Source organism: Pelobates fuscus, chromosome 9 (genome assembly GCF_036172605.1).
Source record: "Pelobates fuscus isolate aPelFus1 chromosome 9, aPelFus1.pri, whole genome shotgun sequence".
NCBI lineage: Eukaryota > Metazoa > Chordata > Amphibia > Anura > Pelobatidae > Pelobates > Pelobates fuscus.
In genome coordinates this window covers 24,409,814-24,433,947 of record NC_086325.1, presented here as the reverse complement: position 1 = coordinate 24,433,947, position 24,134 = coordinate 24,409,814, and the positions used below count along the sequence as shown (strand labels likewise).

Below are 24,134 nucleotides of genomic sequence, written 5' to 3'. Positions count from 1 at the left end.
GTGTTTGTTCGGAGGACAGGGACGAGGATAGAAACATAGAAACATAGAATGTGACGGCAGATAAGAACCATTCGGCCCATTTAGTCTGCCCAATTTTATAAATACTTTCATTAGTCCCTGGCCTTATCTTATAGTTAAGATAGCCTTATGCATATCCCACGCATGCTTAAACCCCTTTACTGTGTGAACCTCTACCACTTCAGCTGGAAGGCTATTCCATGCATCCACTACCCTCTCAGTGAAGTAATACAGGATGGCCAGAGGTGGCATTATCCTAAACATAACATTATAAAATGAGACGTAAAATAGTAATTTAGGACTATTCACCATTCCCCTTAATGTAGGAAAGCACGTTTTTGTAGAAGAAATTGCAATCTTTGTCATGTCTCTATGAGGTTATTAAGGAATTTCACAGAGAACTGTTTTGTCAGGGGGGTACGAAGAGGGGAAGAGAAGAAAAGAAAGTGTATATGTTAACGAGCAGAGGAAAAGAATAAGAGAAAGAGGGAGTCAGAGAGATGGAATGAAAGATGCAGAGGTGGAATGTTAGAACATGTGAATGAAAGATGGAATGGGGGGGCAGCTATGATTGGGGTTTTCAGAGAGAGAGAGAGAGAGAATGGAGGTGATGTGAGGGAGGGATGGTGAATGGTGGAAAGGAAGGAGTGAATGTGGAGTTGGGAGGGAATAAGGTCATAATGGTGGCATAGGTGACGGGGAGAATGAGAAATAGGTCAGGGCACTAATTAATGACAGAGGGAAAGGGAGAGTGTGAGAGCGGAGATAAAGAAGAGAAAGTGGGTGAGAGTGGGTGTGTTTAATGAATTAAAGCTCAGACAGGGTCTCACCTCAGGCACCCCCCTCTAACTCTCCTCCTCCCCTCCCAGTGCCGGGCAGCCCTCCCCTCTCCTCCCCAGGCTGCCTGCACATGGTGTAAGTAGTGAGAGTTGAACAGTAGCTGCAGCCTGTCCTCTCCTCTCCTGTCCTGTCCTGTCCTGCTCCCTTGTACCTAGCTCCTGCTGAACCTGCGGCCCATCCTCCTCTCCCCTCCCTTCCCTTCACCTGGGCACCATGCCCCGGCCTCAGCGGCAGCCCAGGGTCCCCGGGGTGCCACCTCTCTGCAGCCTGGCGCTGCTCCTCTTCTGGCAGCTGGTGAGGACCCAGGCAGCAGGTAAGACTGGCATCCCCATGCCAAAACATATTTGAGGGTGTGTAAGCTTGGGGTACTTGGGGTACTTAGTGACAAAGCCCAGAATGCATGTTGGGCACCCAAAATGGTCTGAATGATGGCACCCAGTGATTGCATTTTAAGTAAAGTGACTCAATATGAACACTCAGAGCTGACAGATTGTCTGCTGCTGCAAGGTGCATGTTGTATTCTGTTTCAGGATCCGCAGCTAGCCCCTCAGTGACATTACGCACTGCGTTCCGGGGTACACAGTGCCCACGGTGCCCATCAGCTTACTGACAGCACTCAGTGGTACCGCACACGAATGATGCCTGTTTAGAGATGTGAGCCACAGCTATTCTAACCTGTTATATCATTCCTAAATTTTATGCCCCAACCAACGTGTTGGGCTGTCAAACGCAGAGCTGTCAAAGCAAAAAATGTAAAAAAAAAAATACCCCAACTTTAGCTCAATCTAACACGGGGAGAGTCCAACTCTCTCCACTGAAACGTGCTGCTACTGCAAAGCAAAGTGGATACAGAAGCAATAAATAGTAAGGACTTGGTGCTTTGAAACCAGGGACAGTTCTGAACCGAATTCCAAACACTATCTCATAGAGCAGGTGAAATGTAGATGGGAATTTTGGATCTCACAGTCAATGTCCCCACTGGATCTTAAAACATACCTTCCTAGTTATGGTGCAATTCATTTTGTGTGGTGGGTACCAGGTCTGTTTTGGGTACCATGGTGGAATGTTACTGTCACGTCACTTTTAGCACCCATGTCTATATCTAGATAATGCCTGGTTGTTAGTTTGTAGGTATTATAGGCTGACACTAGCTGAACTGAACTCCATATTCTTTATGGACAATGACATCCATCTTCACCCACTTCAATGCGACAATAACAGCCCCCCCCCCCCCCCCCCCAAATTCACAGAACACAAGAAGAGCATCAGTGCCCACAGTATACCAAAGCAATATTTTTTGAGAATCAGAAAGGGAGATGAAACCAGATACACTTTAAATGTGTTCTATGGGCGTAAGAGTTACATTGGTGATGTGTTTTACCACCTGCGGCAGGTTTTTTGGAGACTGTAACACATATCTGTGGGTGCAGGAGGCTTCCTGCTCTGCTGCGGCCAATGAAGGTGTTTTCGGAAATCATGTCATTAATTGGGAAGGTTTCTATTTACATGCATTGCTGGAATTCAGATCCAAGGCACAGTGTTTGGACTGTGTGACTGTGGAGTCCAATAAGTGATTTTACAGACGATCCTTGGATCAGGTTTTACGCATTCCTATTTATAAAGTCTACAAACAAATAATATATTGTATTACTATGAATCGAGATGACCTCATAGAGCAATGACAATTCCTGAAATATTAAACATGACGACATAGTGCTGATATATTTTTAGTAGTTTATAAACAGGCAAAGAAAGTTCGTTTTAAGGTTGGTGAATATTGCCATTATTAGACAAAGGTGTGGACATGATATGTGGCAGAGAATCGTGTGGGTTCTGCTTGATGTATGTAGATTAAGAAATGTTAGGGTAAATATTTGAGGTGGGAGTACTCTTGTGGTGTCAGCTAGCATTATCTATTATTGCTTTTTTGGAAGCTTATTAGAGTGTTGGTGTGTGTTTAGCATGCAGGTGTGATGTTTAGGTCTGTTGCAGATGATTAGGGAAGGTGTTATCCATGTGACAGCTGAGTTTGGTGCATGGCAACATCTGGGTTCCAGCCTAGGAGCTTCAAGTGACAACTCATTTTGACACAATTAGCATCAAAATCATAAGCACCTTCCACAAACAGTTCACATTCACATAAATTAACATTAAACAAACAAACAAAAAAACAAAAAAAAAACCGGACCTTATAAAGGAATTTCACACATATTGCAATTAAATTCTTGTCTTGAGAGAGATTTATTAACAGCTGTCACTTATGAGAGTGCACACCCTGGCTATAATAACTGTCTGGGGGCAACACTCAGCAGAGTGTGTGACTGTCACCGGATTCCTTGTGGGGATAGTGCTGTATTTTAGAATTCATGTGTTTAAAAAGGGTTAGCATAGAGATGCAGTTATGTGTGCGTGCGTGTGTGTGTGTGTGTGTGTGTGTGTGTGAATAGCAGCATATGTTTGTGTACAGTAGGGTCTGTGTCTCTGAATGTGGTATGCAGGAGCAGCAGGCACACAGGGTGTACAGGTAGTGGGTACACAGAAGCTTTAGAGTTATGTGAATAGACCACTCATACCACTTTTATCTTAACCCTTTATGCACCAGGCTGAAGCACTGGGTGCTGACAATTGGGTCAGTCACATGCATTTTTAGAATTTGGACTGATGGCAATGCAGAGAGGAATGTGCATGCACATATTCTATAAACAGGTTAAACTTTTACTGCAAAGGCCTTTAGCTGACTATTTGTCCTCGTGCCAGAACAGGAAGGGTTAAAAACATATTCTTATAGTAATAGTGTCTCCAAACCCATTGCCTTAAATATTTCAGGCCCAGTGCAATGGCAATGCATTAGTAAGTGATGTTTTTCACATCCCCCAGGCACTGAACTGGTTAAGGTTGGGGTAATGTTTAAATAAAAGTACATGTGTTTTATTACATATAAATATCAATGGCTTGGAGGGAGTCTGATCTAGACATATTTGCACATCTTTATAATATTATAGTGCTATTTTACTGCAGCTTCATTGGCAGCTGAATGTTACCCTGCTGGATGTCAAAATTGTGAGATTTACTAAAATGTCATTCCTTAGTAATTCCATTATATTCTTCGCAGCAGAAGTTTGTTTTGAATTCTTTTGTGTATTTTATTCCCTGACGTCTGTTCCCCAAGGAGAACAATGGAGATATTTTATTGTTTTAAACGGCCAGATTAGCTTTTTTTGGTGTGCATTTAATGAGCTCAAAACTGGCCAAAGGAACAAGAAGACCTTTATAGAAGATCCAGAAAATTTCCATGAAGGCAGCAGTGTGTTAGGAGTGCACGCATCTATAAAAAGGTGCTGTGCTGGGACTGCTTTGGAGTCTGGGCGTCTAGCCCCAAAATCTCCACAAAATAAAGATTTTATATACAAGACTGGCAGAGCTGAAAAATCTGCTTAAAAATGAAAAAAACTTGCAATAAGGCAGAGAGAGGAATTGACAATGTAGCATTAATTGCATTGCCAGATTGTCATTTTTTTGCTGTTCCAAAAAGCTTATAGCCAGGATCCCACAGCAGCCAATATGGTTGGGAGCACATGTATTTCACATACTGCTGGGCAGCATTTTTTTGGCTTACATTATGCTAAAAAAAAATAGCAACCACAAGCATAGAAGATTTGTGGCAGAATTGGAGGGCAGACCTTCACTTGGCTTGGAGGAACACATTTAGGGAGATGGCCTAATGTTTCTAAATGCAATCTGTGCCAGTGAGTGATGTATGTTCCATATGATGACACGTGGTTTGAGGAGAGGTGTGGGGAAAGGGTTTACTGGATAAGAGATGATGGACTAAGTAGGGTAATGTTGGAGATAAGAGATGATGGACTAAGTAGGGTAATGTTGGAGATAAGAGATGATGGACTTAGTAGGGGAACATTGGAGATAAGAGATGATGGACTAAGTAGGGTAATGTTGGAGATAAGAGATGATGGACTAAGTAGGGGAACGTTGGAGATAAGAGATGATGGACTAAGTAGGGGAACATTGGAGATAAGAGATGATGGACTAAGTAGGGTAATGTTGGAGATAAGAGATGATGGTCTTAGTAGGGGAACGTTGGAGATAAGAGATGATGGACTAAGTAGGGGAACATTGGAGATAAGAGATGATGGACTAAGTAGGGTAATGTTGGAGATAAGAGATGATGGACTTAGTAGGGGAACGTTGGAGATAAGAGATGATGGACTAAGTAGGGGAACATTGGAGATAAGAGATGATGGACTAAGTAGGGTAATGTTGGAGATAAGAGATGATGGACTTAGTAGGGGAACGTTGGAGATAAGAGATGATGGAGGTTATGAAAATGAGAGTTTATTGCAGTGATCTACTTGTCAAGAAAACTTAGAGGGAAGGAATGTAATACATAATATATGATATATTGTGTAAGATACAAGGGATTGCATGGGGGAGTGTTTGTAGCAGTTATAGCCTTGATATGAGATGATGCATTTTATTTATAGAGTCTAGAACAGTATTCTCCTTGACCACATAGAATACATTGTGTGGAGGAGAATCTGGTGACGTGATCTAGGTGAGAGATGATGGGAAGAGTCTAAAACATTGGTATTCTTGATAAGAGATGGTGGGTTGGTTAGGAGAGAGGATTGATAATAAATGATGGGTCTAGTATTGTAGGGGAGAGCTTGCTATGCTCATTTTCTGGATCAGAACTGATGAATTGGGTAGGAGAGTATAGAGCAGTGCTTTATCTAATAACATATTGCAGATTGGGTGGAGAAGAGCTTGGTTTAATGATTCAGGATAAAAAGTGATGGATTGGATGGTGGTGTCTAGGGCAGTGATATGCTTGAACAGTAGCATGGTTTGAGTGAGGGCAAGCTTGGGGCTGTGGTCTTTTTGGCCAACTGATGGGATGAAGATTCTGGGACAGTGAATTAGTGATATGAGGTGGCAAATTGAGTGAATACAGTTTTGTGTTTATTAAGAAGGTAGTTTGGGGTATGATCTTCTCATAGAGTGAGTGTGCTATCTTTAATAAAATATATGAGACAGTTCAAGGGTAAGATAATATAGTGGAGATAATAAAAAGATGACATTTTGTAAATGGAGCAGAATTAAATCATATATTTTCTTATTCAACTAGTATAATGCACAACACACATGGGAAAGTCTAGGCCTGGATAAAACATAGTACTTTGTTGAAGGGTTTTACACTCGTACATTTTCACTCTTGGGACAGACTTTTAACACATGGTGACAGATTGGGTAACAGATCTGGCTGAATATGAAGAATCCATTCATAGCCTATGCTTACAGGACTTATTGCGAGCTACAGTTTGTAGCCGAGATGAAGAAGAATTGATGTTCTAGGTGCAAATCCATTAGAGAATAGTTTGGTCTGTTTTAGTCATTATAAGAAGATGGTGCAGTCTGCAGGAATAAGAGGAGTCAGACTGAGACATAGCGGAGAGGACTTTAATGTCTGGCTGACTTGCAGAGTTTTTCTGAAACAGTTTAGTTTTTTTTTGTTACTTTAAGTAAGTTAAAGAACATTGGACTTTTTTTTTATTTTAAGAAAATGATATTGCTGACACATTAATTAATTTGTTTGATGCATTTTTCAAACTCCCAAAACAAGGTTATGTCAAAGTTCAATTTATAAAAGTACACACATCCCAATGTAAGAGCTTGTGAAGGACCAATTAAAGTAGTGATGACATATGCATTGATATGGGATCTTGGATGTTAGTCACCTGATGCCACCACTATAGTACCTCTACCAGCTGAAGTGGTAGAGGGTAATACAGTGGAGTTTAAGCATGCGTGGGATAGGCATAAGGCTATCCTAACTATAAGATAAGGCCAGGGACTAATGAAAGTATTTAGAAAATTGGGCAGACTAGATGGGCCGAATGGTTCTTATCTGCCGTCACATTCTATGTTTCTATGTTTCTATTATAACACAGCTACTAGAGTAGTTATATATTCTCTGTATAAACTGAGTGATCTTCATTCCCTAACCTATGTTCTGCACAGTGGGAATGGATACACTGCATTCTGTATTCTGCGGTCTAAACCCTGTGTTTGAATGCATTTCTATACAACCATCATAGCCTTGCAGTTGAATATAAGGATCTGGATGTAGAGTCAGAACGTCACTTTCTGTATAATAACAACCATTATATGTTAGCTGCACCTTTATTGCATATTCAGCTATTTTGATAGGAGTTTGAAAACTGCTACACAGAGAATTAGAACAATTATCATTGAAATAGATATAGTTACAGGGGCACCCAATATGTAAGAATAGGAGAATGAGGCAATATGGGATCTAAGTAGGGCATATGTACCGAGCAGAAGATAGCATTATAAAGAGGTCATATGAAGGAGCAGGGGGTTGTATTGCTGTCGGAGGGGGTTTAGGGAGGAGTTACATGTGGCAAATTAGATAGTTAAAGTATAAAGCCATTTGAAGTGGCAGTAGGAGGAGTCTTGGGAAGAGCTACACTGTACTATAGGAGGCATCATAGGACTCGTTATATGGAGTAGTAAAGATATACTGTAGGTTTTTGCAAGACACGTAATAATTGTACTGGGCAGTGCATATACAAATGCTACTCAGTTTCATGTGGATCCATCTCTCCTGGTGTGAAGAGGCTTGAAATGAACCAATCTCAGTGGTGTTTTTTTTTTTTATTCCTGGTCCCATTACATGTAATTGATTTAATTTCTCAAACATGAAACCATTAATTCCACATGCTGCATATTCAAGCCTTGTCTGACAGAATGCAGAATTCATAGGTATGCTTTAATAAATATGGCAACCCTGGAGCTAAACAATACAGAAAAGCTGTATGGCGCAGTGGGAGGAGACTTAGGTAGTATAGAAAGATGGGAGATATACTGTAACCATGACATCACTTCTTATTCTTATATACAATGTGTCATTAAAGGGATACTATAGTCACCACAACAACCACAGCTTAATGTAGTTGTTATGGTGAGTATAGCCTGCCCCTGCAGCCTTTTTACTGTAAATAGTGCCATTTCAGAGAAAAGGCAGTGTTTACATTGCTCCCTAGGGACACCTACAGTGGTCACACCTTTGAGGCTACTAGATGTGCTTCCTGGGAGAGTGTTGCACACTGAGCTTTCCCTATAGATATGCATCCTCACCAATCTCATCCAATCCAAAGCTTTTCCTATGAGAAAACATTGGATTGGCTGAGATCATTAATTCTGATGATGTCAGCAAAGGAGGCGGAAATGGTGCGAGGCCAGCAACAGCGGACCCACGTGGTGCTGGAAATAAGGTAAGTTTTCTCATCTTTTAAATGGGGCAAAGGGGGACAAGTCACCTAAATGGGGTTTTTTAACACTATAGTGTTATGAATACACGTTTGTGTTCCTGACCCTATAGTGTTCCTTTAATTATAGAAAATAGCCGGTGAGGTAATGAAGTTAAGAATACAGATTGTGACTATTCCATTTTGAAAGATCACTTGTGAGAAGATAGTTCAGCTCTGTGAATAAATGGAATTAGAGATTTCAGCATTAAACGTCACTTAGGAAATTACTGTGGGTGTGATCTGGGCTCAGAGGGCTCCTTTCACACAAAGCATAAGGAAGGGATTATATTCTGAAAGTCTGCTCTGCTGCAGAAAATAACATTTAGAGATGCACAATTCAACATTCAAGCTCTCTCACATACACCCAGTGTCTGCACTGCCCCATACTATTCATTGTAGCACCTTTTATTTATACATTTATGTCAAATGCGCATTGATATAATGAGTTCTTTTCAGTTAGTTTAGGCAGAGTTACAGTGACTATTACTCAATATTGTTACCATTTATTTCATATTTTTACAATATGGTGTTCTATTCTAGGAAAATCAGAACTGCTACATTTTGTTTCAGTCAAACAAACGCTCCTTTATCCAGGGCAGGGCCCACATTACACACAATGCATTAGCATGGTGACCCATTCTTCAATTGTAAAATATAGCTCAGTCAGCATTTCTTCAAATGTAACAAGATAAACTCGGCAAAACTCGTTAGACTCGTCCTAGTGTCCAAACAAGAGTCCATTGGGGAAAGCAGAGCCACTACAGAAAACATTCATTGCAGCAGCTTTCGGGGACCTGATGAAAATTATGAATCTGTTCCAACTGAAAAAGTTAACAAACCCAATTGATTTAAGGGGTGTAATCAATAAATGTAAAGGCCTCTGCTGGAAGATGTGTTATAGTAAGGAATCTTCAAGATTCTATGACAATAATATATACTATAATATATGCAATCCAGGAACGAGTGATATCATTCATGTAAACAATGGTCCTTCTGTTGGAGCCTGACATATTGTGTTTTTGTCCTTATATGTAAAATAATATTTCTTTATTTTAAAGGCCCAAGACTTAAATAATCCCACATATTGCACTGTGGAGAAACACTGAGATTTGCATGATCTCTTTATACAATAAAAGCAAAAATTTGAAAAAAAACACAAAAACAAAATTCGATTTGGACTAATTCGAAGACAAAGCTCCATAATTCTCTGCTACTTATAGCCTGGCAGGGAATTATGGGAGTTGTAGATCAACAACAACTGAAAGGGCTGCAGTTAGACATTGCCATCAATGACAAGTCTGTATGTCAAACACAGCTTGGTTGTCCCCACTGGTATTTATGTTACCCAGCATATTTATAGATGGGCAATGGGTCAAGGAACTTGGCTCAAGCGCCTGGTGGGCTGTTGGCATTCAAAGTGAATAACCGTTAAACAGACCACTATATTTATATACTGCTTCTGAGAGCACCAATCGCTTTGTAGATCTTTCCTTTGATTAGGGTTTTGCATTACATGTATGACCGTGTAGGTTGGTGAGGGTGAACAGTGCGCTGAGGGGATAGATGGATGTCAATCCACGCATATCACTTCAATTTGCGACATCTTGTACTCTTCCTTTAAAAAAAAAAAAAAATCAGATTAAAACAAAGGTGATAGAACACATAACACCATCCAGCCAATCAGTACAGTCCTCTCCTAACAGGAACCAATGAGAACAATAGGGACCACCATGGTAGGGACTTGTAGCAAGCACATGAGCCTAGCCAAGTCCAGTAACCTTTAAAGGTCAATATATGGAATTAAATGAAAATATAGACGTTAACCTAAATACACCAGTGCCTTTAGATAGGAGGGTCCGGCTTTGTCTGTTCATATACTCTTATTTTTTTTTTAAATATTACATTGGCAGATTAACATATTTAATTTGAACACTAAGTAATAACTCATTTTTTAACGCACCGTAATAATAAGTTGATTTTTTTATTTCATATTTATCTGTTCTGTTTTGCCATCAAATATGTATTAAGCTAAATTGCTAAGATATATTTGCCAGTGTGTTCTCATGCAATTTGTTCAGCTAAATCCCTGTTCTCTCACTAATTAAAGGGATAACATTTTTATGCCCAAACTAGGAAGATGTTAACTAAAATATTGCTTCCAAAAAATCAAAACATTTCCCGAAACTGTCTTAATTTGAAAACATTAGTTCCGAATACATATTTACATGATTACCCTCCAGTAAGTAGCTAGAGGTTGATCCAAGCAAGAACAAACAGGCTGGGTTTACAGCTGATACTGGGCCTGGTGCTCAGTAGGGCCTAAAAAAGGATGAATTTATGTCACTCAATTTTCTGGAGTGTGAGCTGACAATTTCAGCCTATTAGTGGTGCCGGGTTCACGGTTTTCTGATTGAATCCTAAGACCAAGAAAGGAAGATGATTGGCACAACAATCGTATGCTGTCTTCCAAGTTTTGGAATACACGGTTTAACCCCTCAGGGAAAGATGGTACCCAGGACCTCAAGACAATACCAACTTCATTGCAATTAAGTTGTTATGGTGCTTGGAGTGTTCCATTAATACTCGAATGTTTTAGATGTTTTCTACTTGGATGTTTTTTTTGTATATTACATTTTAATATTGTATTTATAACATCATCAATAAAATATATCTAAATTTATCGGTAGAATAAGAGAAGTCCAATTTTAGAAGGTCTTACCATTAGACACTGCAGACAACATCTTTGAAAAACTAGTTTCAATATAAGTTATAATTAGCTTAGCATATGGTGGTCATTTTACACAGAGCTTGTGATATCAGTTAATTTATTAATGCCCAGTCTATATACATGTCTGTGCTTTTCGGGAATATGTTTTCTAGAGAAGAAAAATAATTGCAATGCTAAATGTGTTTTTTTATTGTATAAGTAAAAAAGAAAAACGAGGGTAAAACTTGTTTAAATCTCCCCACACCCTGCATAATCAAGCTCTAACTGGGCTGAAATTTTGATCCTGTGTTATTCTGTGTACTTGGGACATCCTCTGTCTGCAATCCTAGGACGGGCCTGCACAGAGAGCCCATTGTGTGAGTGAATATACAGTGCTCCGTGTCTCCTGTGTTTATGGAACAGCCACAGTTTGGGAGAAGCTGGGGGGCCTGCAGTGAAAGGAGTCAGGGGAAGAGGAGGGAGGTAAATATTTAGTTTGGTTTTAGAAAGTATGTGTCAGAAGTTGGGAGATCATTTTCAGAGCCTATCACTGGCCTGTCTGTTCAGATGCACGGCATATGCTGGGATATGGATCTGAGGATATTTTAAGGCGTGATGTCCTGAGCAGTTTATTTAATACTAAATGACCGAATGTCTGAGCTATTTTCATAGATTTTTATTTCTACCGTTACATTTAATAATGTGCACGTCAGTGTTACGTTCCTCTGCTCTAAGCTGATTACAGACACGGAGGTTGTAACAACAAACAAAAAACAATTGTCCCATTTATTCTGCTTGTAATGAAGTCGTGGACTGAATTTGCTTCTGTGGCTTTCATGCTAGCCCTATGCACATCGAATAAATCCCTTTACGATATTAGTGCTTACTACTTCCATCGCAAATCCACCGCAACCCAGAAGACGTCTCAGCTTTTGACCATGTTTCACAGTCCAGAATTTTTTTCTTCCACCAGAGAAAGTATACGTGCGTCATTAATCCCTTAAGGACACATGACATGTGTGACATGTCATGATTCCCTTTTATTCCAGAAGTTTGGTCCTTAACCCCTTAAGGACCAAACTTCTGGAATAAAAGGGAATCATGACATGTTACACATGTCATGTGTCCTTAAGGGGTTAAAGGACCACTCTAGTGCCAGGAAAACATACTCGTTTTCCTGGCACTAGAGTGCCCTGAGGGTGCCCCCACCCTCAGGGTCCCCCTCCCGCCCGGCTCTGGAAAGGGGAACAGGGGTAAAACTTACCTTTTTCCAGCGCTGGGCGGGGAGATCTCTGCCTCCGATCCTCCTCCGTTCCACCCCGTCGTCTGAATGCGCCTGCGCGGCAAGAGCTGCGCGCGCATTCAGCCGGTCGCATACGCTTGCGTGCTCTCACTGTTATTTTCACAGTGAGAATCACGCAAGCGCCTCTAGCGGCTGTCAGTGAGACAGCCACTAGAGGATTTGGGGGAAGGCTTAACCCATTAATAAACATAGCAGTTTCTCTGAAACTGCTATGTTTATAAAAAATATGGGTTAACCCTAGCTGGACCTGGCACCCAGACCACTTCATTAAGCTGAAGTGGTCTGTGTGCCTAGAGTGGTCCTTTAAGGGGTTAAATATGGTTGTGACCGTACAAGACTATTACTGGCCATATCTGCCTTTGCTCGGTGCTCTGCACATGTATAGGGATAGCTGACTGTTGTACACGAGGAAAGCCTGTATAAATGCCAGATAATTTCCTAATTTTTGCCTTTCAATATGTGCTGTGATTTGCCCCACTGCCATGTCCCTATCAGGGGTAGTTGTTAAAGGCACACCCTGTCCCTTTAACAAACCTTCCAATGCCAGGAGTTAATTCCAGGAATGCTGGTACAGTCAGTAGGCTAAATTCCTTTCTGGAAAAAAAAATATATGTGTGTGGATGTTTGATGCTAAAAAGTCACCAATCCCCGCAGTAAAGGCACTGCCCTGATTATATTGGCCAAATTCCTGGGGGTTATAGTGTTATATTATAGGACAATGAGCTTTTTGAAACTATATCCGTTCTCAGTGGCTCAGGCTTGTGAAAGGCTTGAAGTCAACTTGTTGTGGGCCAAATGAATCCATTCACATAACTGAAAAAAACAAGTTTACATTGAGGTTAATTCATTAAATGGTGACCTGACAATTAACTTGCAAAACTGAGGCCAAAATTAGCGACGTGGAAAAATGTTAAACTTGGCTGGACGGGAGAGTTTTTCCATCTCAGGTTCTTATGGCAAAACGTTTTCAAAATGTTAATCCGCAACAGTGAATTGAACTCATTGAGTCTCATGGTTTCTGGAAGTAAAGGAAACATATGTAATAACTAAAATAAACAATGCCGAGAACACTCAGGTATACATTCTTAGATATAGCCCAGTTATACATTCTTAGATATAGCCAGGTTATACATTCTTCGATATAGCCCAGTTATACATTCTTAGATATAGCCCAGGTATACATTCTTAGATATAGCCAGGTATACATTCTTAGATATAGCCCGGTTATACATTCTTAGATATAGCCCAGGTATACATTCTTAGATATAGCCCAGGTATACATTCTTAGATATAGCCCAGGTATCCATTCTTAGATATAGCCCAGTTATACATTCTTAGATATAGCCCAGTTATACATTCTTAGATATAGCCCGGTTATACATTCTTAGATATAGCCCGGTTATACATTCTTAGATATAGCCCAGGTATACATTCTTAGATATAGCCCAGGTATACATTCTTAGAAATAGCCCAGTTATACATTCTTAGATATAGCCCAGGTATACATTCTTAGATATAGCCCAGGTATACATTCTTGGATATAGCCCAGTTATACATTCTTAGATATAGCCCAGGTATACATTCTTAGATATAGCCCAGTTATACATTCTTAGATATAGCCAGGTATCCATTCTTAGATATAGCCCAGTTATACATTCTTAGATATAGCCCAGTTATACATTCTTGGATATAGCCCAGTTATACATGCTTAGATATAGCCCAGGTATACATTCTTAGATATAGCCCAGGTATACATCCTTTGTGTTTGCTCAGGTGTACCTTGTTTTATCCTTGGCTTATACTTAGCTATTTTATAAATAAACATGTCCCATGTTCTAGCTGAACCCCTACCATACCAGGTAAATACACAGGCCCTGGAGGTAGGAAAAGGCAGACTATCTTGATAAATGCCGTCTTATCTTTGAGACACCTGCATGGACATCACTGTGCATTGAGCCTATGGAGTGCTGATGGCACTTAGTGATACAATGAAGCAATAATGGGATTATGACTCTACTATGGTCTGGTACCCTTCCTGCAGTACCCCACTGAACGTGGCCCCTCAGGGTTGCTCACAACTTTAGAAGTGGCAGATAGAGGGTATGCCATTCACTTTACAAACTGCACTCAATTTCTGTAATTATCTGAACATGATAAAAGGAAGGGGTAAGCCTGAGAGCACAGTTTCCTTAGTATATTCAAAGCCTTTCACTCAATGACCCATTACATGACATTATTTAACCCTTCATAACCCTACCCAAGCAGCCATGAACAGTGACTGCTGCCAGTATTATCAGCCCCTGTCCAGGGTACTGAAGGGCGAGGGTGAAACCATTAAAGGAACACTATAGTCACCTAAATTACTTTAGCTAAATAAAGCAGTTTTAGTGTATAGATCATCCCCCTGCAATTTCACTGCTCAATTCACTGTCATTTAGGAGTTAAATAACTTTGTTTCTGTTTATGCAGCCCTAGCCACACCTCCCCTGGCTATGATTGACAGAGCCTGCATGAAACAAAAACTGGTTTCACTTTCAAACAGATGTAATTTACCTTAAATAATTGTATCTCAATCTCTAAATTGAACTTTAATTACATACAGGAGGCTCTTGCAGGGTCTAGCAAGCTATTAACATAGCAGGGGATAAGAAAATCTTAATTAAACAGAACTTGCAATAAAGAAAGCCCAAATAGGGCTCTCTTTACAGGAAGTGTTTATGGAAGGCTGTGCAAGTCACATGCAGGGAGGTGTGACTAGGGTTCATAAACAAAGGGATTTAACTCCTAAATGGCAGATGATTGAGCAGTGAGGCTGCAGGGGCATTTTCTATACACCAAAACTGCTTCATTAAGCTAAAGTTGTTCAGGTGACTATAGTGTCCCTTTAAATTCAACATTCGGGGTTATTCGCTAGAGCGAGAATTCAAAGTGAATTCAAACTGAGTTTCCAATTTGAGGTCAAAATACCGAACTGGAAACATTTTCCAAGTTCCACCTATGCTTTCAGTTTGGCTAATCGGCCTTAAATGTAAAATTCACAGTGAATTTACTTTAAATTCTCAATTTAGTAAATAACTCTGATTTTATTTCTATTCGTCCCTCTGGGTTTTAGGTTGGGTTGATAAAATAAATGGACGAGAGTCATAATTGGAAGACATTTGGCCCTGTCTTTCAGCTTTAGCAGTATTGGATATAGTCTCAGGAAATGATGTACCATGGCTATAGAAATTAGAATTTGTTCATTCAATATCTATTTGGTAATATTTAGACTTTAGTAATACTTATCAGATGATATTTAAACCTGGCAATTGGTGCTCTTTTTTAAACTAATTTATCATAATTGAGATTGCTGATGGAATACGTGTGAGTTGATTAAGGCAAATTTAAATCCACAATCTTTTGTGATTGTTCCATATTTACAATAATGAACTTTGTGAATAGGTCTTAATTCAGCCAGTTAGAGTCCAGTAAGTCATGGCATAACACAATGTTTTTCATTAAAAAGATGTAGGACTTCTGGAGATTTTAAACTGTGTGTGAATGAGTTTTATAACAAATCTTATGTTGGCCAATCACAAAATTTAACATGAGCTTGTCGTGACCTCTCATGCCCTCTAGAAGCAGCAATTTTGCCCCAGGGCAGAGCTTAGCACTGCAGTGAGTTACATTAACTGGTTTTAGCTGTGTAGAATATTTGTAACTAGAACTCATATTTTTATTAAAAGGATCCTCCTAGATCTCAGAGGGGTGATAGAATGACCTTCTATATCCACCGCCATTGACATGCTCAATATTACCCCTGTGAAGCCAATGGTACGTCTATATGACTGACCATCCCGCTGTACGCACTCCCAGCTTCTGAAATATATAGTCATCGCACACAGGACTGGATCAGTGGCATCAATCCAGAGCCTTAACATCTCTGATGTGGACCTTGTTAGGGTTTGTAAATAAATTGGATAATAATGATAATATGAATATTACCGAGTGATTCATTTCCATGAGCGAATATTTCTGAGGGTTGGAAGTATCGTCATTGCAATCTCCACTGTACAGCCAGAGTATGAGAACAAAACAAGTGAAATTACTTTTTTTTCTAAAACAAATTCAAACTCATTATTGTTAATTCCTCAAAATAATTTGGTTGGAAAATAAAAAATAAAAATGTATAAAATGTTTCTGAGTTTTCAGATTCATGCCGACAGGTACCGCCGACAGGGGCCAACCTCTGATTGGTTGAGAGCATTCATCCGACATTCTCAGCCAATCAGCGACTCCACATTTATACGACTGGCATGCAAAGAAATGTACCTTTTGCAAGCCAGTTTTGTGAATGGGGAGTTACAGATTGGCTGAGAGCATCAACTGACTTCTATTTCAGACAACCAGTGTAGCCCCTGCCTGGCAGAACTCCACGCTTCCAGAATCAGAAAATTCAGAAGTGAGATGCCGCCAGGGGGGAGTAGACATTGCAGCTGGAGGTAACTTTGGGGTTAATCCATTCAAGAACAGTTTAACCCTTGGAGGTAACAGTGCTCCTGGCCTAACCTACACCAAAGAATGCACTTGAAAACATGAGAAACTGCAATGTTTACATCGCAGGTTTAAGTGCACCTCTGATGACTGTCAGAATTCCTAACACCAAACTGGGCAAAAGCCATGGGCCAAGCCCGACAGGGGAGATCCCTGCCGGCCATGCAGAGCCAGCCTTGCTGTGTGCCATCTAGGGCAGGTGGGGAGAATAAAGCTCTCTCTCATTGGCCCTTCATTCCAGGCAGAGCGAGGGGAGGTACAGAGAGCTGCAGGCAGAGTAACTCACCTCCAGTGGACCACTAGCTCCTCTACCTGAGAAAAAGGTAAGAAGAAGGGAGGGGGATAAATGTAAATAATAACATTAGTAACAGTAATATAAAAAAATACACCTCTCACCCCCCACCCACACAATATAGAGACAATGCCACACCACAATCAGCTCCCTTTACACACATGCACTCCACCAACAGCCTCCAACGCATGTACAGCACTATTTCCTGGCCTCACTTATGGAGACACCAGAGACAAGTCACAATCAAACACAGCCATTAATGTGCCATTAAATTCGCTTGTCCTGGGCAGAACAAATGCAGGGCCTTTTTCTCATATGAGAGTTTTTCAGCATAGGCTGCCCTGGGAGAGCGTTGAACCAACATCCAACATGTTCACTCTGAAGGGGGTTTGCATATCATGGGTGATGCCACAAACCCCCATCTGGTCCCACCCCTTTCCACTGGGCTGCTGTAATGAAAAAATAATCCAAATCGTTTTCTCGGGGGCCATATTGCCCTGACTCCTAGTTAATAAGGGTCTTGATGACCCTCACATTAATGGGTAACTCCAACCACCATGACCACGTTAGTGATTTGAAGTAGTCATTGTGGTAGGCGTTGTGCAGTATTTCAACTTGAAGCACTGTAAGTTAATTGAGTGATGAGGGAAAGCTGCACCCCCAGCACACGTGACATTGACCATGTCAATTCTGTGCATATTTTCCATCTGTTGTCAGATGCAGAGCATCCACCCCCTCCCTCTCCATCCCCTTGCTGCCCCAGAACACATGCATGTGCTCTGAACTGGTGAAATGGATCAATCACAGACTTCTGTATGGCTAACACTATAATGTTCTTTTAGCCCTGGCTAACACTATAATGCTCTTTTAGCCCTGGCTAACACTATAATGTTCTTTTAGCCCTGGCTAACACTATAATGTTCTTTTAAATGTAAATGTACCTTTCCATTTTAAACACTTAAATACCTTGTTAAATACTTGTATTATTATCAAAATGCCAAGTTATGGAAACCGACTATCGGGAAACATCAAGTGGTAATGGCAAAAAAGAAGCAGAATTAGTGTGGCGGCGCCAAACCCAATCCCCAAGAGCTACGGCTGAAGGCATTTTATTATTATTCTAATTAACAAGCAATCAAATATTTAACAGTATATATCACTCACCCACTTGGAAATAAATGCTATTCTAAGTCTACGCAAAGACTATTGTTCAACCCCCCTGGGATACCGTCCTTTATTTTAATACAAATCAGAATTGAATTCATCCCAGTTTGGATCGCTTCTTCCCGAGCCATTGAATTCCATTTTGCTGGTTATATACGCTCACTGTTGGGATAAATCAGATTTTTCCATCTGCTTAAGTTTGTTATTTTGAAGTGCTTAAAGTGATTTTCCATCAGTGCTTATTTCTTCAGTCAGTGTTTGCTGGGTGGTGAAGAGCTCTGTCAGTCGTGTATATATTATGGAAATGTATATTAGTGTTGTAATATGAGCGATCACCTACTCACTGTGCCTGGGTTTTATTCAACTTCTTTTACAATTTATCTGAGTTGTGAAGCTCACTGTGCAGGAAATTTGCCTTATTGGCGTCTCACAATTTAGTTAGGTTTGTTAAGGGAAGTGAAAAAGTTTTAAAAATCTTAAAAGGTCCCTGGGATTAAGCTTTTACCACTCTACCTATCCCCCAACCTTATGTAGAGAGGGTAAAAGAAGGATAACTATAATTACATCAGCTTATCTGGTGTTATGTCTCCCTGTTCCCACTGCCATGAGCAATAGAGGTTTGGTTTAATGATAGTACCAGCTGGTCATAAAACTGGCCACCCATCTGCATCTCATCCTATTCTCTGTCCTTGTTAGATGAGGACATTTCCTGTGTAAAATTCCCTATTGAGCACTATGGAGAAGGTCCCACCTACATTTGCAGTACATCGTGCAAATAAAACATACAGCAGTCTGTGATTGATCCATTTCACCAGTCCAGAGCACATCATGCATGTGTTCTGGGACAGCAAGGGGATGGAGAGGGAGGGGGTGGATGCTCTGCATCTGACAACAGATGGAAAATATGCACAGAATTGACATGGTCAATGTCACGTGTGCTGTGGCTGCAGCTTGCCCTCATCACTCAATTAACAATATTCCAGTACTTACAGTGCTTCAAGTTGAAATACTGCACATACTAACGCCTACCACAATGACTACTTCAAATCACTGAAGTGGTCATGGTGGTTGGAGTTACCCATTAATGTGAGGGTCATCAAGACCCCTATTAACTAGGAGTCAGGGCAATATGGCCCCGTCCTCTGACCTTCCAACCTCAGACATGGAGGAGTGCAGGTTAAATAATTTGTAGGTGCCACTGGATTTATTATTAACAAGCAGAGATCTCTGGGTTTCGTCCTATTCCCACACTCTATTTGGGCAATGTTATAAAGTGAGTAGGTTTTTATGCCCACATAATCCTCTCCTAAACAAATTATACCCATCATTAATAAAATGATGCGCAAAGTGCCCATGATCCCTTGCACTATTTGTTTTTCCAGGTAGAGTGCCCGGGGGTCTCATCTTAAAAAACGCTATAATAGTTTATACTGGGGTACATAAAATGGCAAGTGTTAGGAACAAAAGATGATCCATTCTAAAAATCACCTTCATCTATCAGTCCTTCCTTTTTTGACTCTAGTGTTCCTATACACTTGATATAACAGCAACTTGGGGTAGCTGGCCAGGGACGTCCCTCTGGGGCAGCTCGGAGGCATATATCTGGTTACTGCATACATTAAAATGAATACTTTACTGGGGAACTATTACTTCCCAGGATTTTAAACATACCGTTGACCTATTTTCTATATTTAGCAAACATATATTTGTGAAATCCGAAAAATAAACTCAATTATAGGAAGCAGCATATCTATCCTGTAACTGGGCACCTCCGTCTTGGCTCTCAGTCAGCGATGATTATAAACGGTGCCATTTTCTGCCATTGGACATGGCTAGTGGAAGAGATGAAACTGAAACACCGCTTCTGTGTTCATTGTCATTTGCATTGTGTGCCCTGGCTGTGCCTAGACTGAGCTGGATTGTGATGTCACTTGATAAATACTGAATATACAATTTAAAAGAAAACAGAGCATGGCATGAAAAGGGCTAACACGAGTTCTAGATGGATTGCAATGTATTGTTAGAGGACCGTTCTGCTTTAACATGTAATGTTACTCTTTGTAACTGGATCACTGATGTCTCTCAAAGGAACACTCAACGTCATAATTAATTCGATTTATTTTAAAGTCCATCTGGTTTGGATTATTTGGCTTGCCCTCTATAATATAAAGAAAAAAAACAATTTTCACTCAACATTCATCCAGTTCTGGGCATTGTTCATCGCTCCCAATCTGTCTCAATGATATCTGCTCCAACCCAATACTTCTCACAGAGAAGCACTAGAGACATACTGAGCATGTGCAGCAATCATTAAGACCATTATATGCTTCTCATATACTATTGGTAATAAATCCAACTGAAAGGCTTCATGAGGAACTGCCTCCAGTGGCTGTCTAATAAACACGTTGATTGTCTGATTGACACATTGATTGTCTGATTGACACATTGATTGCTGATTGACACATTGATTGTCTGATTGCCACATTGATTGCTGATTGACACATTGATTGCTGATTGACACATTGATTGTCTGATTGACACATTGATTGTCTGATTGCCACATTGATTGCTGATTGACACATTGATTGTCTGATTGACACATTGATTGCTGATTGACACATTGATTGTATGATTGACACATTGATTGCTGATTGACACATTGATTGTCTGATTGACACATTGATTGCTGATTGACACATTGATTGTCTGATTGACACATTGATTTTCTGATTGACACGTTGATTGCTGATTGACACATTGATTGTCTGATTGACACATTGATTGCTGATTGACACATTGATTGTCTGATTGACACATTGATTGCTGATTGACACATTGATTGTCTGATTGACACACTGAGTCTATGGAACAAGCGTGGTATAACCTAGAATCAAGAACGGGTTTGGATAATATGGCACTGCTCCTCTGGTGTGAAATAAGCAAAAATAAAAAATAATATATCTAATATAATATACCTAATATATCAGAACACACTTCCCTGGTTCTTTATCAGATTTTAAAAGAATGGAAAATCATAAAGAAAGAACTAAAAATGATTAATAAGGTCTATGAAAATGTTCGTATCAAGTCTTTAGAACTCATTATGTCTGACATTTATCTTAAAAATTGGTATATAAAAACCAAATACCCTATTACGGATTTACATATCGGACACCAGATTAGGAGGTATGATGATTTAAAAAATACATTGAATTTGTCATCCAAAGAGATGGTTAGTTATCTGCGTATCACGAGTTTTTAAAAAGATCATATGTTGAGTTTAGACAATGACACGCGGATATTACTTAGGAAAATCTTCTCTGGTGCTAAACATAAAAATATATACTCTGTTGCAATGGAGTTACTAAAATTGATGGGAGGTTCAAACATGCCAAAGGCTTTAATGAAATGGGAAAAAGATTTATCAATAGGTATACATTATAGAAAGTGGTGTCTCTCGTTTATATATATCAAAAAATATATCCACTGTTTAAACATACTAGAGACCCCCCCCCCCCAAAAAAAAAGATTAGTTATAGGGGGTATATGGTCCCAACGAGACTAGCTGAGATATCCCAGACGAACCCTCCGAACCGCTGAAGATACTTTCATTTAGATGGATCAATGACCCATATATGGTGGAGTGGTCCAAGAATTATGCAACTATGGAATGTAGCTTTTGAACTAATAAAGAAAGTAGGAGGGGTGATACAAAAAAAAATTGGAAAAACGTTTGTATTCCGACTAAAAAACATCTTAAAACTCAACTGATAATTCGGCTTGAGATGGAGAGCGGCAGCATTCTCACCAATATATATTCTAATCGAAGATGTCTTGAAACCTATACGACCCTTACTGATAAGATTAAAGGTTATTGAGATGCTACCTTTATCCAATCCTTTTAAACTACACATCTTTCGACCTTCTACAAGAATATTTGAGCAACCATATTTAAATTGGACTCTACGACCATGTGTTTGGGTTGATGTGTGCGCATTAATTCCTGTCTTGTGTATATGTGTTTTGCACTAGCGATATACAAAAGGCTTATAACAATGGGTCCACAATGGTGTAAACTAATGGAATGAATGTTGATGTTTGTCAAGTTCTGTATATGAACTTTGTGTATACATTTTTTTTTCTCAATAAAAAGCCTTTAAAAAAAATGAAATAATAAAAAAGCGCGTTTTTCACTTTCTTTTGTTCTTTGTCACATTAAAACCATTGTGTTTTATTGTGCAGATAATACACATGGTGGGTTTGAATGCTCCTGAAGATATATTTGTTTCTTTTCAGCCTAGATTGGAACTCCCCTTTAAGTAGTATTAACTGTTTAATAATTGTGACATATTTGACGAATACTGACAGAATGTGCTAAATGACAATCACATGCCACCTTTCACCCTTCCTTTTTATATATATCCTGTTTTCCTGCTCTTTCTCCCTGTGCTGCCTTTGCTAACGCTGCTATAGTCATGGTGTACCCGGCACATTCCACTCTGCAGGTCCCCTGCCAACCTTCCAAATGGGAACCAAATGGAAGTATTTCTACAAGAGGAATCAGTTTATTGATGTTCCGGCCTCTCCCAAAAATCCAGACAGACTTCTAACCTCCTGTGAGCTCACTCAGTCTCCCACTGTCATGCAAAGTATCACTTCTAACTGCGGTACCCTGGAGAGAGGAGGCACTGCAGGAAAAGGGAAAGAGGGCCAGTTAGGGACATGTATTTGGGATGAAAGATGGCTCTATATATGTATTACAATGATAAACACATAGTCACTCAGAGGAGATGACAGTTTCTTAATGATTTTTCCTGTTTTGATTCAGCTACTTTAGCTGGTCAGATCAGCTGCTTCTGATAATTATAACCAGGGTGACTGCCTCACAATTGAATCAGGGCTAGTTATTATCAATGCATGCTGCAGGGCTGCAAAGGTTAAATATTACAGACTGGCGTCTTCATTTAACTTATAATAACTCTCTGGATATGGCATTTTTTCATGATGACACCAGCTATACAGTCACCATAACAGTAGCAGTCTAATAGCAATAACAGATCAAGGGGCCCATTCACTAAGCTGTGTATTGCATTGACAGCTAAACTACGAACTGCCGGCCAAAAATGGCTGAAATCTAAAATCTCTCCAATTCAGCTATTGTGACGTAAAATGTGGAGTTTGTTGATACTTTGTATTTTGTCTTTTTATACTGCACAAGATTCCACGTGCTTGGTTATAACATGGCGATGATTTTACTATATCAGGAAAACAATATTTTGACATAATTAACAAACAGAGGGGTTGTTTCTGGGGCGAGTACCACCCCTCCCCTAACTCTAAGCTTGATGTAAACATTGCCCTCTACATAATAACTTGGGGTACAGGGCAGGCATTGTGCTAGGTAGGTATATTGTATCTCCCTTTGTTTATATTATTTCATATTTAATATGCCAACATCTGTTCCAAAATTAATTTAAATCATGATGGTATATTATATTTATTGATCAAACACAGTATGCATTATGAGAGTATACCAAGTATACAGAGGCCACATTTTACCTATATACATTTGTGTATAAACAGATGACTAATTTTCTCTCTTTTTGAACACTACCAAGTTGAATGTTATTAAACAGTCTGCCTGTGCTGTTAGGTAGTCGAAGTGCCAAGACACTTGGCAGGACTAAGTGTTCTTTCATTTGCAGTGCTCTGACTGTATATGTGTATTAGAGTGTGCATGCCTGTATGCATGTGTGTGTCTGTGGGTATATGTGTATATCAATGTCTATGTAAATATATATCTATATTTAGGTATCAATGGAGTGATAGATTGTAACCCTGTTTGAATAAACCTCTTATATGTGTCAATATAATATTATCTGTTGACTGCTGTTATTTATCCCCTAGGTATGGTTGTAATGCAGAATA

At 39.8% G+C, this 24,134-nt stretch overlaps 1 protein-coding gene across 8 annotated transcripts in view; it reads left to right on the top strand.

The window, feature by feature from the left end:
* Positions 1–889: 889 nt before the first annotated feature.
* The window catches only part of COL11A2 (collagen type XI alpha 2 chain), a 123,917-nt gene continuing 100,672 nt past the window's right edge, over positions 890–24,134 (top strand). For 3 of the 8 annotated variants that reach the window (XM_063431538.1, XM_063431537.1, XM_063431539.1), the window contains exon 1: positions 891–1,171. In XM_063431538.1, the coding sequence (XP_063287608.1) occupies positions 1,072–1,171 (100 nt within the window). In that variant the 5' untranslated portion in view covers positions 891–1,071. Of the gene's footprint in view, positions 1,172–24,134 lie in introns of all 8 variants that reach the window. The other 5 variants (XM_063431542.1, XM_063431541.1, XM_063431544.1 and 2 more) reach the window with 4 other exon arrangements.